General features: G+C 38.6%; 1 protein-coding gene across 1 annotated transcript; it reads right to left on the bottom strand.

Moving 5' to 3' along the window:
* Positions 1 to 2,336: 2,336 nt before the first annotated feature.
* Positions 2,337 to 11,982, bottom strand: LOC111224298 (arrestin domain-containing protein 3-like). Its single transcript, XM_022748733.1, has 8 exons — positions 11,459 to 11,982; positions 7,613 to 7,694; positions 6,914 to 7,061; positions 6,049 to 6,151; positions 5,672 to 5,928; positions 4,565 to 4,718; positions 4,296 to 4,441; positions 2,337 to 3,550 (listed from the first exon to the last, which is right to left on the bottom strand). Exons 1-8 carry the CDS (start codon positions 11,736 to 11,738, stop codon positions 3,473 to 3,475), a joined length of 1,248 nt encoding a protein of 415 aa, XP_022604454.1. The 5' UTR covers positions 11,739 to 11,982; the 3' UTR covers positions 2,337 to 3,472.
* Positions 11,983 to 15,962: the final 3,980 nt, after the last annotated feature.

Raw genomic sequence — 15,962 nt, forward strand, 5'->3', positions numbered from 1 at the left:
GACATAGTATAGTAAGGCATAAAATGTCAAAAAAACATCATAGTAAAATAAGGCCTAAAATGTCAAAAAACTCCATAGTATAGTAAGTCATAAAAACGTCATAGTATAATAAGGCATAAAAAGTCATAAAAATGTCATAGTATAGTAAGGCAAAAAATGTCAAAAAAACATCATAGTAAAATAAGGCATAAAATGTCAAAAAACGACATAGTATAGTAAGTCATAAAAACGTTATAGTATACTAAGGAAAAAAATGTCAAAAAAACGACATAGTATAGTAAGGCAAAAAATGTCATATTATAGTAAGGCATAAAAAGTCATAAAAATGACATAGCATAGTAAGGCACAAAAAATCATAAAAATGACATAGTATAGTAAGGCCTAAAATGTCAAAAAACGACATAGTATAGTAAGTCATAAAAAGTCAAAAAAACGACATAGTATAGTAAGGCATAAAGAGTCATATTACAATAAGGCATAAAAAATCCTAAAAACGTCATAGTATAGTAAGTCATAAAAACGTCATAAAAACGTCATAGTATAGTAAGGCAAAAAATGTCAAAAAAATGACATAATATAGAAGGCATAAAATGTCAAAAAAACATCATAGTATAGTAAGGCCTAAAATGTCAAAAAACGTCATAGTATAGTAAGTCATAAAAACGTCATAGTATAATCAGGCATAAAAAGTCATAAAAATGACATAGTATAGTAAGGCATAAAACATCATAAAAACGACATAGTATAGCAAGGCAAAAATGTAAAAAAAAAAGTCATAGTATAGTAAGGCATAAAAAGTCATAAAAACGTCATAGTATAGTAAGGCAAAAAATGTAAAAAAAACGACAGAGTTGAGTAAGGCATAAAAAGTCATAGTATAGTAAGGCAAAAAATGTCAAAAAAACGACAGAGTAGAGTAAGGCATAAAAAGTCATATTACAGTAAAGCATAAAATGTCAAAAAAACATCGTATAGTAAGTCAAAAAAACTTCATAGTATAGTAAGGCATAAAAAGTCATAGTACATTAAGTCATAAAAACATCATAGTATAGTAAGGTATAAAAAGTCATAGTATAGTAAGTCATAAAAACAACATAGTATAGTAAGGCATAAAAAGTCATAAAAAAGTAATATTATAGCATGGCATAAAAACGACATAGTATACTAAGGCATACAAAGTCATAAAAAAAGTCATAGTATAGTAAAGGATAAATTGTCATTGTATACCTCACTATAGTATGACTCACATACAATGATAGTAGTTTCCTTCAGACATGCTGTTCTGCATTAAGGGCTGCACAACAGTCTGCCATTTCCACCAATGAGCAACACAACCATTATCAAGGAGATCAACTAAAGATCTGCTCTGGAAGAGCACAGCTAAGGTTTGTTTTGACTGAGTGATAATAAAGTGATGATGAAGTGTTCCCTGAGGAATCCCACATACAACAAATCCCTGTTTCACCTATAAACACACAAATGGCTGCTGTGTTCATGCCTAATTCTTTTCATCCAATAATGTGAATAAGTGAGTGTGTGAGTACACGTTCATGTGGTCTGTGACTTCTGAATGAATATGACTGGAAGGAAATTACGACTGAAAGCTACTTCCCTTTTAAACTGTAAATTATGAAACAGATTAAGTGAAGATAGCGTCACTCAAAAAGCTCATTTCTGTTTTTCCCTCCATGCTGTGGATCAGTCTGCAGTGGGGAATTAGGTCATCAGCTCATGTGAGCTCTGTCACACATCTGGTTTGGTGTATCTGCAGAAGTCAGTGGAGCAGGCCCTCCAGCTTAGTAATCACACTGGGAGACCGGGGCTTCTCAGAGTCTGACACAGTCCGCCCACCCCCAGACAAAATCGAAACAACTGTTTTGGACGCTCTGGGGGATATAAACAGGAAGTAAAATGCTGCTGTGGATTCAGTTAGTTACACTGGGGGTTGCAACTTCTACTTTTTGACTAATTGTTCTCATTAAAAGTTGCTTAATTAGCTGTCAGCAGTTTCTTTCTGCAGTGTACCTATAGTCGTACAGACAGACTGGTACTGAAGAAAACTGAAAAATGTGAGTTCTGCAGTTACATAGTTTTTTCTGTTATTTCTTTGCTGGTTTATGAATATTTACATGACTGCATCAGAAGTCACAGTCTGTCTTACAGTCATAACTTGTCATGCAAAGCGTTAAATAAAGTTCTGTGGACGTCCGTTCAGCAGGAGTTTGGAATTACTGACCCATCAGAGTGAGTCACCATCAGTCAAATAGAAAGAATATTACAAAATATTAAGAATAAAAACACTTTGACTCTCAATATTTTATAAAATAAATCTTTTATTTTATCAAAAGTTGATCATGACAGCAATAAGATCATAACAATAATATATAATGCACAGAAATGGAATAAACAGCAACAGAGTATATGAAAAACTAGTGCAAAAAAATCACAAATACAAAAATATATTGCACTTGGTACTTTGATAGTTTTAGGTGGAAGAAATCGTGTTTGAACAACATTCTCAATTTGATATATTCATCTGTAAACATTTATGTTTTACACATTGCCATTCTTTTTGCGAGCACAAAGCTTCTTTAACGTCTGGAAAAATCTACAGCGAGAGAAGCTTCAGTTCAGAGCAGAAACCAACAGGCTACTTGTGGTACTTTATCTCGGTTGGTCGGAGTTGTGCTTTTCTCTAGACCCTGTCTGGGTTTTTAACCTGGTCATTTAAACCAACAATCACACACTTTCTCTCTCTCTCTCTCTCTCTGTCTCTCTCACACACACACACTCACACATTCAGACACAATTTGAGCTTTATTTTAAGTGCTCGAGGTGGTGTCATTTTTGTGACACATTTCTGCAACTAATCACTAGTAACATCATCTGTCTTATTTTTTAATCTCTCACTGAGTTTCAGCTTTGTTCACACAAAGAGATTTTTTTTTTCCACCTGAAGTCTGGTTAGTGACGCTGACACCTTCAGGCCACAGTCACGAGGTCAAGCTATCGTCTTACTGACGACAGCTTTCGTCCTCCTCGATGTGCCATTTAGATTAAAGAGTATAACATTGTTTAGATCTGTAGCATATAGGCCTGCGGGAAACTGCAGTATATAAAACCACAGGTAGAAAAACAGTAAGTACGGTATGTGCAAAATTCACTGTGAGGCAGGAGGAGGCGTCTTCTGACCGTCAGACAGTGGCGTCAGAACTTTTTTTTTTCTTTTTTTTTTTCTTTTTTTTTGCCTCGTCTTGAGCACAGGATATGGAAGATCCAGCATGGCTCAAAATCCCTGGTCCATATGTCAATGGTCACCTAATACTCTCTCAGCTGACGCTCCCAGGTCACGGAGGGTCTGGCCTTATCTATGGTGATACATAATCTGGTGAGAAGCTGGCCATGTGGGCCCGGGAGCTGAGGGTGACGACGGCGTCTTGTTTTTTTTGCAGCAGCCCTCTGGGGGCTCTCCTCAGCGGGACGGACACGTGTCGGGTCTCCTGACATCCGTGGTGCCACACACCTCCACGGGGTCGGGGTAAGGGTCGACCTGGGGTGGGGGGGTGACAGAGAGAGAGCTGCATGTTTACAGGCTGCTGATGGAAAATAAAAACAAAGTCTGAGTCATGAGTGATATTAATATGAACTCAGTATCTTAAGGTTAAACAGATGTAGCAGAAACCTGGTTAACTCCAGTGACATTTATTAAACCATTTTCTAATCATTTAACTGTTCAACCATTAACTGAGTTAACTATTGACTGTTAATCCATTACTTAAATTAACAATTTAACTGATAATCCATCACTTTTAGTTACTACTTTTAATGAGATTTTTAATCTGCTGTATATTTGTTTACATTTGGGTGAATTGGCACTAAATGTAGCTGAATGAGCACTTCCTGTTTGCTGTGTACTCATGGATGTACAGTCACTGTATTACTGTGATACTGATGGAAACTTTAAAATGTGATAAGAAGCCTCTTTTTTTCTGTGATTTCTCAGCAGCTTTCTGGTGGTTTGTTGTAGATGATCAGAGATTATGATATCCTTGGGAAGTGTTTCATGTCTGTGTTTACATTTGAGTTACGACTCTGAGGAGTATTTCTGACTCTAATTCACCTCTTCCAGTTTCTTTGTGGGGCTTTAGTCGTCTTATTGTGTTTGTACTTAGTTTTGTTTTTATGTCGCCCTCTTGGTCAAATCTCTCTTGACTTTCTGCATGACTTTAATCTCATCTGAAGTGTGTGTGTGTGTGTGTATGTATGTGTGTGTGTGTGTGTGTGTGTGTGTGTACCTCAGAGTAGAGTGGCGGGGGAAGATATCTGAACTCTGTGATATACGTTAGCAGGTCCTCTCCCTCCTCGTCAGACCTATCACAGCCCTGCAGACAATCCCGCCTGTGAGACTCTGATATTGCCAGATCGCTGTAGCTCGGTGGCGCTGCAATGAAAAAAAAAAAAGAAGGAAAAAAAACAACTGTCAGAGATCTTTGCTTTTTATCTGCACATGAAAAAAAAAACCCAAAACACTCAACAGGCATGTGCCCGTGTTTACTGTTCGTACCCTCAGGTCTCCCAGACAGGCCGAGCCAGCTCAAAGTGCTGCAGTTGCTGCTGATGCTGGAGGTGCGGGTGGTGCTGGCATGGAGAGGTATGGTCCCGATCACCAACGGCAACGAGACAGACAAGTTCAATCCGCCAGGAACGTCAACATACACCTGCAGGCGGAGAGGGAGCAAGTGGAAAACACAGAAGAAGAAAGAAGATTTTTGTCAGAGGAGCCAGTTGTACCTGTTCATATCAGAGATATCCAGCCCCTCAGGTGACACGTGTACACATGTACCTGAGCAGCTTCATGTCACCTGTCATCTGTAGGTATGAAGAACACTGTTGCTGCGTGCTCTCTCATTATATTATCTGCCTACTTTTTAATAATAATAATAATAACAACAATAATATCACACCTGCCTAATCATGTTTTTCTGTTTATTAATGTTTCATTATTTACTTTAAAGGAAGTTAAGGTAGAAAACAAAGATGACTGAAACCTTCCACGTCTTGCCAGTAGATTATTATTCTATGTGGCAAATTCACTGGCATTAGCACATTATTAGTGACTTTTATATTAGTTTTTGGTGAGTAATTAACAAGTCATTTGTAGTTTTTAGTGCATTATTAACAGATTATTTGTATGTTATAAGCAGGTTGTTAGAAGCTTTTAGTGTGTTATTAACAGGCTATTAATATCCAGGTAATAAGAATTATAATGGCAGGTTCTTAGTAAGTTATTAGTAAATTATTCAATTATTAGTGAATTATAAATAGTTTACTTTTAGTACTTTTAATGTGTTATTAACAGGCTATTAGTGTCCAGGTTATTAGTAGTTTATACTATGTTACTAGCGGGTTATAAGTATTATATTTGCAGGTTATTACTAAGTTATTAGCAGGATATTATAAAGGTTATAAATAATGTGTTATTGGCAAATTATTAGGGAGTTATAAATAGTTTATGTGTGTATTATTAGTTAGGTGGGTGAGTAGTAAGTGTATGTTAATGACAATAGAGTTTTAAGTATAAAATATTAAGTCAGTAAAACCTATTCTTTGCTGGACGCCCTCCATCATCATCATCACCCTCATGTTTGAAGAAGAAACATGGCCGACTCACCACGAGGGCGTACTCCACCCTGATGATGGGGCAGTCCAGGATGGAGGGGGACACCGGAGGTATTTTGAGCAGCTTTCCCTCCCAGCTCTGGCTCTTCCCCTGTGGCAGGGGGTCTCCTCGCAGGTTGGAGACCAGCTGCTGGATCTGCTTGCCCTTGCCTTTGGCGAAGAAGGTCTGGGTCTGGTACAGCGCAGCCTTGGGCACCACGACCCGGGACGAGCAGTTCTCCACCTCGGCGAAGATTTGGATGGACTCGCCTTGGAGACAAGAGAAGAGATCAGTCTGTCAGACTGAGAGAGAAGTGACATGAGTGAAATCTCAAAGGCAAAGGAGAGGAAGGAGAGCAGGAGGAATGAGGGGGAGGTCTCTTCACTCACCTGGTGTGTAGCCCTTTCTCTCGATCTTGGTACTGAGGGAGATCGGGCCTGAGGCACAGAACCAGCAGCACAGGGTCTTCTCCTTCGTACCAGCCTGAGAGGCCTGTTACGATAATATCATCTGCTTTAACTGGAGCTAAGACATTCACAGCATCACATCCATCAGCTGAGCAGTAAATATGTAGCTGGTAGAGGGAGTCAACAGCCAGTTAGCTTAGCTTAGCATAAAAACTGGAAACAGGGGGAAACAGCTAGCCTGACTCTGAAGGTAATAAGAGCTATCAATAAACTTTATTGATACAGCTGATTCTCAGGGTTACACTACAGAGGTTTACACTGCATTTCTGTTTTTGTTATGCCAACATTATTATGGAAAACACAATCACCAGACTGAAGAGAATTTGTTATTTGCTCAATTTAATTTAATGACACATTGACACATGAATCTGCTTAGATGACTGGTCATATATATATCTATATATATATATATACATAGATATATATATATACTGGATAGTATACCCCTCATTTAGTTCCTGTGGGTATTAGTCTGAGGAAGACCTGTAGTTGGCTGAAATGTCACTAACAAAATTAATGGGAGCTGTAAATCAAGTGTGTGGGCGCTGCTTGTGTTACAGGTGGATTTTATTACCTCTGGGCAGAGCCAGGCTAGCTGTTCTGCCCCGTCTCCACTCTTTATGCTAAGCTAAGCTAACCAGCTGCTGTGCCGTGGCTTCGTATTTGCCATAAGGTCATGAGAGTGGTATCAGTCTTCTCGTCTAACTCTTCGCCAGAAAGCAAATATTTTTCCAAAATGTCAAACTATTCCTCTACGGTAGCAGCAGCGTGTGCAGTGTGCGCCTACCAGCAGCAGTGGTGTGTTGATGTCGATGTGTTCAAACACAATGAACTCTTTCTTCGCTTTGACTGGGCGAAGCCATGGACGGTGCAGTTCAGCTTTCACCCAGTACCTCACGCTGCCGTGCTTCCCCTCGAAGGACGTGGCCAGCGCCCTGATAGGGCAGTTGGAAAGACAGTGTTAGGAAGTTAGGAAGTTGGCTGGTCTGTGGTTATGTACTGTGGATACACACAGTGTGTGTGTGTGTGTGTGTGTGTGTGTGTGTGTGTGTGTGTGTGTGTGTGTGTGTGTGTGTGTGTGTGTGTGGGGTGGGGGAAGTAGGACTCAGATCTTCCTCCACTACAAAAGAAGTCCTGCATTCAAATTGAGATTCATGTATTTACAGTATCTCACAGTAAAAGTACTTAAGTACTAAAGTACCTCCTGTGATTGGTCTCTGACATCATCAGATCATTGATCCTGAGTCATCAATAGGTAATTTAATCCAGAGGTTCCCAACCTAGGGGTCAGGCCCCTTCACAGGGTCACCTGATAATTTGAGGGGTCGTCACATGACTCATGGAAGAGGAAAGAAGAAACAAAGTTCTTCTCTACAAATATTTATAGTTTTAGAACTTTCCTCTGTTTCTTTTAACATTTAATAATTAAAAAAATCTCTAAACTGTAGTTAATTACTGCACTAGGGTGAATTTAGTCACTACTCACATCTGAGGCAGGTTGAAGCTGAAAGCAAACTCGTGTACGCCGGCGTGCAGAACCGTCAGACCTTCCTCTGGACAGTCCTCGTCTGAAACACAAAGAGCAGGTCTCTGAATACACCTGTGCCCTGCACCGACCCCACACCCTGCTCTGCTAACACACAATGTCACACAGCTTCATTACACAATGGACTCCTCTTATCACCGAGAGGCATGTGAGGGGAGAATGAAAAGTGCAGTGAGCACACAAACATTTCATTTTAACAGGAGAGGACGATGGAAAATTAAATTGCAATTATTATTAGTCAACCGATGGTAAAATGTCATGAAATGCAGCTGTTAAAATTGTCAGAAAAGTTAAAAACAAACTTTAAATTAAACTTTTACATGATGTAGAGCTGAAACCATTAATCCCAAACTATTTTGACATCAGTTGATCATTTTTCAGCCATTTCACAGGCAAAAATACAAAAAAAAGCCTCTCAAACTTTAAGATTTGATGTTTTTCTCTTTTTAATATCACATTAAACTTTAGGCAAAATTAGACATTTGACAACAACAGCTTCGTTTTTGAGAATATTTTCACAATTTTCTGTCATTTTAAAGATGATTTATTGAGAAAATAATCACCAGATTAAATGTTAGTTGCAGATTCACACAAAAGACACATTGCTTAAACATAAAGAAGTGTTCAGGCACCGACTGAAATGTTCCTGCGGCTCTGAAACTGAGTGTTCACTCATAGTCTTTTCATAATATTGAAGTCAGGACTGTATTTATTTTGGTGTCCCAGTGTGCACGGTTTCACACTCGTAAAAAAACCCACAACATTTAATCCAACAACAAAACAAATACAAACATATTTTACATCAGAAATGTCAAACAACTGATTCAAGAGTCTGAGGAACAAAGAGGTTTTTTATCCTGTTCAGTCTCTGAATCTTCTGTTTGAAGAAAACATCAGACGGCTCTGATGTGAGACATTTAGATTTTGCAGTTTGAAAATGTGACTCGAGCGTTTGACCCACAATCTTCCACATTCACTTAAAGTCTGCTGAAGTTCAGATAAAAAACTGAGTATACAGAGTGTTGCAGGGCGTAGTAAAGAGAGAAAGAACATGACCTCTGTTCACTTCCTCATTTCTTCTGTTATTGTTTGTATTTTAAATGTCTCCACTCAACCCTGCTGAACTTCAGCTTCCTGCCACCTCAGCACTCGCTCCATTTCACCCTGCATCTCTCTGTCTGTGTCTGTCTGTGTGTGTGTGTGTGTTCGTATGTGTTTGGCGTGAGAGCTGTCATAAACAGCCTGCTTGCATGTGTGTGTGTGTGTGTGTGTATATGTGTGTATGTGTGTGCGTGCATGTGTGAGCGTGCGCCCCCGTCAAGTCACCGGCAACACAGAGCAAGCAGGAGTAGACCGGTATGAACCAGACTGAGCAGCTTCCTTCAGCTGGAAACTCCAACGCATGCATCACAACTCGGCCTCCCATTGGAGGAGAACGTGACATGAATTTACAGGCCGCTCTCTGATTGGTGCAGCCTTGACAAGCCCCTGCCCACATTAGTACAGCCATGTGGTGTGTGGCATGAGAGGGGGGAAGAAGGGAGGGGGGCAGAGAGAGGAAGGGTGTTGTACACCATCAGTGAACTCCAGGTAAAGCTCTCACGCACAGACTTGAATGACATAAATGAAGACAGGGAAAAGATCATGTGACACGTTCAGATCTTTTTCTTCCAGTAAAACCAGCTCCAGTCCAAACTCATCCTCATCCTCATCATCATCATCATCATCATCAGTAGAGTTCCATCCTTTTTTCCTTCTTGTTTAAAACAGTGAGGTCAGTGTTAAAGCTTTGCCCTTCAGCTTGGAAACAGCAAGACAAGATCCATTTAGGAGCCATTTCTGGAGCTTTCGATCAGATCTCATGATCTTTCTCAGCAGATGAGATTAAATGGGAATTAAAAACGTGTTTTATTCGTGTTGTCTTAAAATAAAACTTCAAGAACGAACTTTCAATCACTACTTTTAGGTTAAGTACAGTTGAAACTAATATTTTTCTTAATTAATTCATCTTTCAAGTCGTTTTTTCAAGCAAAAACATTATTTAAACATTATTAAATATCCTCTGTCTCTGAGGTTTTACTGCTATGTGACAGTACACTGAGAATTTTTTGGTTTTGAACTGATGGTCAGACTAAACAAAACATTTAAACATGTCGTTTCACAAGTGTGAAAGGTTTTTTTTTCTTTTTTTTTAAAAACTATTTTCAAACATTTTATTGAGTAAACGATGAAATTGATAATAAAATCATTATTATATGTTGCCCTAAGTTGAAATGTATAGACTGACTTAAATTAGGGATCATACAGAATATTATACACTGTCATCTTTGTTATTAAATGACCTCAAAACTAGTTTGACATGTCTCTTTGTTACTTTATGGGTCTGTGTCTAATGAACTCCTTATAAAGTATTTACAAATTTGAACATCTACAATTCTATGACAACTGTGCAAACTCCATCTGCTAAGGAAGATCATGTGATCTGATTGAAAGCTCCAGAAACAGGTGAACACGGACACGACACCGTTTCATCAAGTCAGAAGATTAAACAAACTCTTCCCTGAAAGTGAAGCAGCCGTATTCATCAGTCCTGATGTCAGAAAAGAAACAGCAGTATTTTTCCACATCATTTTATTTCATCTTGACCTTTGACCCCGAATCTATCCCTGAATAAACACGGGAAAAAAACGGGATGTATGGAACAGAGTCCTTCACAGAAACAAGTAGTTGTTCTTGACGTTTGTTGCTTCATGAGGATGATGATGATGTTTTGAAATAATTCATCTTGCACTAATGTGTTTCAGTTTCAAATAATTCAAATTCTACTGAACATAAACAGCTTGTGGTTGAGTCTCGTGAGGACGATAATGTGGGTGAGAGTCTGACCCACATACTAACACCGGTGAGGAACTGATGTAGGAGATCCTGCATGAAGCTTTTATTTACATGTTTCCAACAAACTGTCCTTTCGCTTATTTGCATCATGTACAACAGCACAGCACTCATGTAGGAAGTGTTAGGAGGCTTAACCAGCAGCTGAGATGTTATTCCACACACACACACACACACACACACACACACACACACACACACACACACACACACACACACACACACACACACACACACACACACACACACAGAGAGAGAGTCAGTCTGGTCCTGCCTCTCCTCCCTCCCTCCCTCTCTGGCAGTTTCTGAACAGGTTTGAACCGCTTCTAACAAAGGGAGTTGCCTGAGCTGGCCCTACTTCAGGATGTTATCTGTAAAAATGTTCACTCTCTATTTGGTTTCTGCGTAAATGTTGCGACAAACATGAAAACACCATGGCTGCTTTCGATTTCTGTATCGATTTCTTCTTTTACGCGAAGTGTTGCATTCATGGGTCGCAACTTTTTTTCTTTTTTCCAGAGGCAAACTGTCAAATGTCAGAATGCAGACTGAGACTGTGTCCACAGCAGCGTCTGTTTCAACCCCCCATTACTGTTGTTATTTAGCGCTTATGAAACGGTTCGGTTTAATTAATAATTCATGCGCTGATTTGGAGAGAGGGGAGAAGCCCTGTATCGCATCAGCTGTTGCATCAGCACCACTGTCACTGATGGACTGGGAGATTTGGGGGCTCTGCGGTTTGACACAGGGCTGCACCCTCCGCGTTCACAAAGTTTCCCATCACATAAAGCAGCTCCCCGTGAAAAGTTTGCGCGATCAGCTGACCAACATCACTCCGTACACTGCGACAACAACAGCAGCTATGTGACAGTTGAGAGTGAACTAACTCCTTACCTCTCTCCTCTCCAATCAAGGTGTCGTAATGGTGCAGGTATTCCACCTCCTCAGTGTAGTTCTGAGTGTACGCCGTGTTGGCTCCCGTGTTCCTGGACTCCGTCCACCGGACCTTGGCGACTCCTCTCGCGGCAATGTCCAGACTTTTCACCCGCACATCCCCGGTAACCTCCACGACTACCCTGCCTGACACCAGCTCCCCGCCGGAGAACACCGGCAGGTTGCTCTCATTCAAGCTGTCAAAGTAGATCGCCAATGCCCTCACTTTGGCCAGTACCATGATGGCAATGAAATGATGAGAAAAAAAAAACAAGGAAAGAAAACAAATAGAGTCTATGGAGGAGATGTTGTGAGTAGAGCCTTGTGGCACAAACTCATGCGCCTAGCTCCGGGTGCCCAGCACAGAGCCGGGTCTGCGGCTATGTCTGATGGTTCATCTGGTAGAGACGCACAGCTGATGGTCGGCTCTCAGCTCTCCGCTCAGCTCTCCTCCTGCTGTGCCTGCCCTGCGCGTCTCTCCGCTCTCTCCGCTGCTGTCTGCCTCCAGCCGCCGCGGCCGCGCTCTTAAAAGCTTCTGTGCGCAAAAAAGGAACGTCACTGAGCATGTGCGCGCAGACCGGCCGGCCTGCTCACACACGAGTGAGCTCGAGTACAGCCTATAGCTCCGGCAAGTAACCTGAAAAACACACACACAGACAGGGGATATGTCTCCACTTGCCCTCAGTCATAACTCTTATGAAAGGAAAGAGGTAAATGTGCAGAATAAAAAGTTTCTGGAAAATAACTTCTTAATTGTTCAGTTGACACACTTTAACCGCCTTGTTTAGCACATATTAGTGGTAAATAAACATTAAATAAAATACCCTATAATGTGCATAAACAATACTTGAGTTGAGTTGCTACTACAATGACATGTTTGTTTTTATTTAGGGTTATAAAAAAATTAGGTTGTGCTTGACTAAACCAATGAATCTGCACAAATCATTTTTATGTTCCATTAAAATGACATTACATTATTTACAACTTGTGAGAGTCTTGCCTATAAGCAGTTAATCAATTAGTCAACCCACACAAAAATATAAGTTAATTTTCATAGAAAGATTGAAATGGTTCAATGCTCATAAAAGTGAGAATTTTACTTGTAACTGTTTTCTAATGTTTTGTAAACCAAACCTAAAAACTGTTAAAATACAAAGGCTTTTGTCTGCTGCTTTTCCAAAGCATTGTATGCTAGCCGCTACATTGAATACCTAAATCATTTTTTTTAAAAAAAAAAGGCATCAAATCATGGAAATAATGTAATTTATGTTACTCGGCTAAATCCTTCACACATAAAATGGCGGACTATGATACACAGATTACAGTTTAATTTTAAAGTAGTACAAAATGTCCCAAATATAAAGACAGTCCGCCGAGCAACTTTGTACTTTAATGACAGCTAACGTCATTAGTTAGCATGCTAACGTCTATAGTTAGCTAGCTAACTAACGTCTTTAGCCAACGTATTTAGTTAGCTAGCTAACTAACGTCTTTAGCTAGCTAGCTATTATGATTTCACGTTTAACATTTATTTTAACAAGTGGAACGTTATTTGCATCGACGCTAAGTGTTTACGTTTCCCATGACCGCAGTTTCATCCATAATCGAAACCAAAGTCAAGTTTTAAAAATATTAAGTTGTAACATCTTTAGCTAGCTGTTACTCTGTGCCATTTAGTTTTGTTTTCGTCTCCCTTGAAACCGATGCGCGTGCGGCACTCGCCAAACACAGCAGTTTAAATTGAATTGAAAGTTTCTGAAAAAACAAAAAACGCTAAGAACTTGATGTAAAACATCTTCTTCTCTTGCTTCGTTGTCTTTTTCTCGGCTTTCGTTTATCTGCTCCAGTGTCGAGCTGTGCCCAGTTACAGTTGTCTAAATCAGTCACACATTGACCTTATCGTTACCTCACCTGTGACCTGTGACCTCTGACCTGTAAGAAGTTCACAAACTTAATAGCGCCCTTTATCGACCGGTTTCCGTCAGAAGTCAGAATTAAAAAAAAAAAAAAAAAAAAAAGTTTCACAAGTGGCCCTAATCCTAAATTTTACAACTACAAACGACAATAATACATTGGTCACGTTTTCTTAAAACAACCAAAGCTTTTCTGAGAGAAAAAAACATGTGGACATTATGTTTTTGTTATTTAACCGTGCACTTAAATAAACTTTATTCAATGAAAAAAACTGTACAATTTTAAAAACAGTTCATTAAGTATATTTTTTAACATATTGAGTGGAAAATTGAATTAAGAAAAACGTTGTTATAAAGATGTGATTTTTTTTCTTAAAAGTTGCTGTCACTTAATTTTCTCTAAACTAATTATTTCAGCTCTGAAGCTCTGGTTGGTTTCTGAGTGTCTGGAGAAATAAATAAACTGTCTTGTGTATAATAAAAGAAGTAGGTCCGTGATTTTATGAAAATGAATTTGAGAATTAAATTAGAAAAAGTCACAAGATTAAGAGAGAGAAAGTGGGTACAACGTGTATTTAGCTCCAGTGAAAACATCTCCACTAATAAGAATAATGATAAAGTCTTGCTTAACTTCACTTTTATGTGATAATATCAAACACAGAGAGCCACATGGATCTGTGTAGAAATATATTTTCTCAGATAAATGCTACACAGTTGTTACAGCTGGTCCTTCATTACAATCGCAGTAATTATTCAGCAGCAGCAAACAGCCATGGTAAACAGATAATGTGCAAATTGACAGAAGAATGATTTGGTGGAGAGTAAACACCTGACAAAGCCTCTTCACTCTTTACCTGGAGCTCAGGTGGATCCGCACAAGCAACAGACGTATTAGACAAACTTCACATTCAGTATCCATAAATGCACTTGCATATAATTTCTGCTCAGTCATGCAAAACATTTGGGACACACACAAATGACAGTGAACACAGACATGCAGGAGATCACATCCCACAACCTTCCACGTGTGAAGTAAACCAATAAAAGAAGAGATGCACTAACTCTGACTGTTCTGTGCACGTGTCACTAATGCTTGGCCCAAAATATAAAAAAAAGCAGGAAATGAGAGAAACTGAAAATAAGACAGTGAATTAGGCAAGAAGCAAATAAAATACAATTAAACTCACGTCTGTATCTAGAAGCCATTTCCTGGAAAAAAAATACAGTCTATGAATGAATATATATTTTATCTTTATGGAAGATTTATAATGCCAAAATAAAAGAAATCAAACAAACAAATACATAAAGTGCAATACATTACAAATTGTTACATGTATTTGTTTTTATGCATGCATTTACTGTATCAGAATTAAATGAAAAACATGTTAAAAGGACAGTCATTTAGCTTTTTGTTTGAAAGTGAAGAAGTATATTAGATAATGGGACATTTCTATGTCCTTGTCAACAATTATAACTTCCTCTGTGAGGACATATATTGAATTGTTGCAACTGCATTTGACCACTATCATTATCGGTTTATACAGCAGATTCCATTTATGTGTCCACAGGAGTCAGAGCTGCAGATGCATTGATAAACATTTAAATCTGCTGTACTCAAATACGCTAAATGCTAAATACGGGGATGTAAAGTGTTGCTAAGATGTAAAAAAAAGTACATATTATAATAATTATTAAATATGTCTTGTATGGGCTATGGTCCCTTTTTTTAAACACATTGTGCTTCGTACGTGCATAGTGATCTGTGTTGGGCAGTGGAGGAAGAACTCAGATCTTTTAAAGTAAAAGTATCAACGCCACAGTGTTGAAATATTAGAAGTAAAAAATTTTAATTAAGTAAAAGTATTACCAAACGTATTATCAGGAAAATACACTTAGAGTACCAAAAGTAAAACTATTCGTTATGCAGAAGACCCATTATTCTATTGGATTATAGTTACTGATGTTTAAAAATCATTATTTATATTCTGTAGAGTGGCTGAATTTCAATTCCCCTAATAAAGCGTCATCTTAACCTATAATAATACATCTTAATTTGTTGTTCATATTTTGTATTATTAATCTGAATCTGCCTCTGAAATGTGCTGTAGTAGAAATATAGTATCATAAAATGAAAGTTATATTCAAGTACAGTTATTGTTGAGATATTTTGCATCATTTGATCTCATAATTGTAAAAAAAAATAAAATAAAAATAATAATATTTAACAAAATGATGTTACAGTTTTTGGTTTAAATCTTCACTTATTTCCGAGACTGAAACTATTTTTTTTAACCACGAAAAGGAAGTTCATAAATGTAACATGCAAAGTTGTAGTGTGTATTTTACCAAATCAGACATGTTTGATATGAGGTGTTGTTTACTGAGTGTCTACGTGTTTATACTGTCATACATGAAAAGACAGTGGCAGTACATGCAGCTCTATAATCAACATCAGACACTGACAATACATCCAATTAAAAATCAAAGATAAATCCTTAAACCAGAGCTGCAACGATTCCATGCAACAGTAGCACACCGTTACACAGGCATGC

Source organism: Seriola dumerili, unplaced genomic scaffold, assembly GCF_002260705.1.
Source record: "Seriola dumerili isolate Sdu_G_001 unplaced genomic scaffold, Sdu_1.0 BDQW01000128.1, whole genome shotgun sequence".
NCBI lineage: Eukaryota > Metazoa > Chordata > Actinopteri > Carangiformes > Carangidae > Seriola > Seriola dumerili.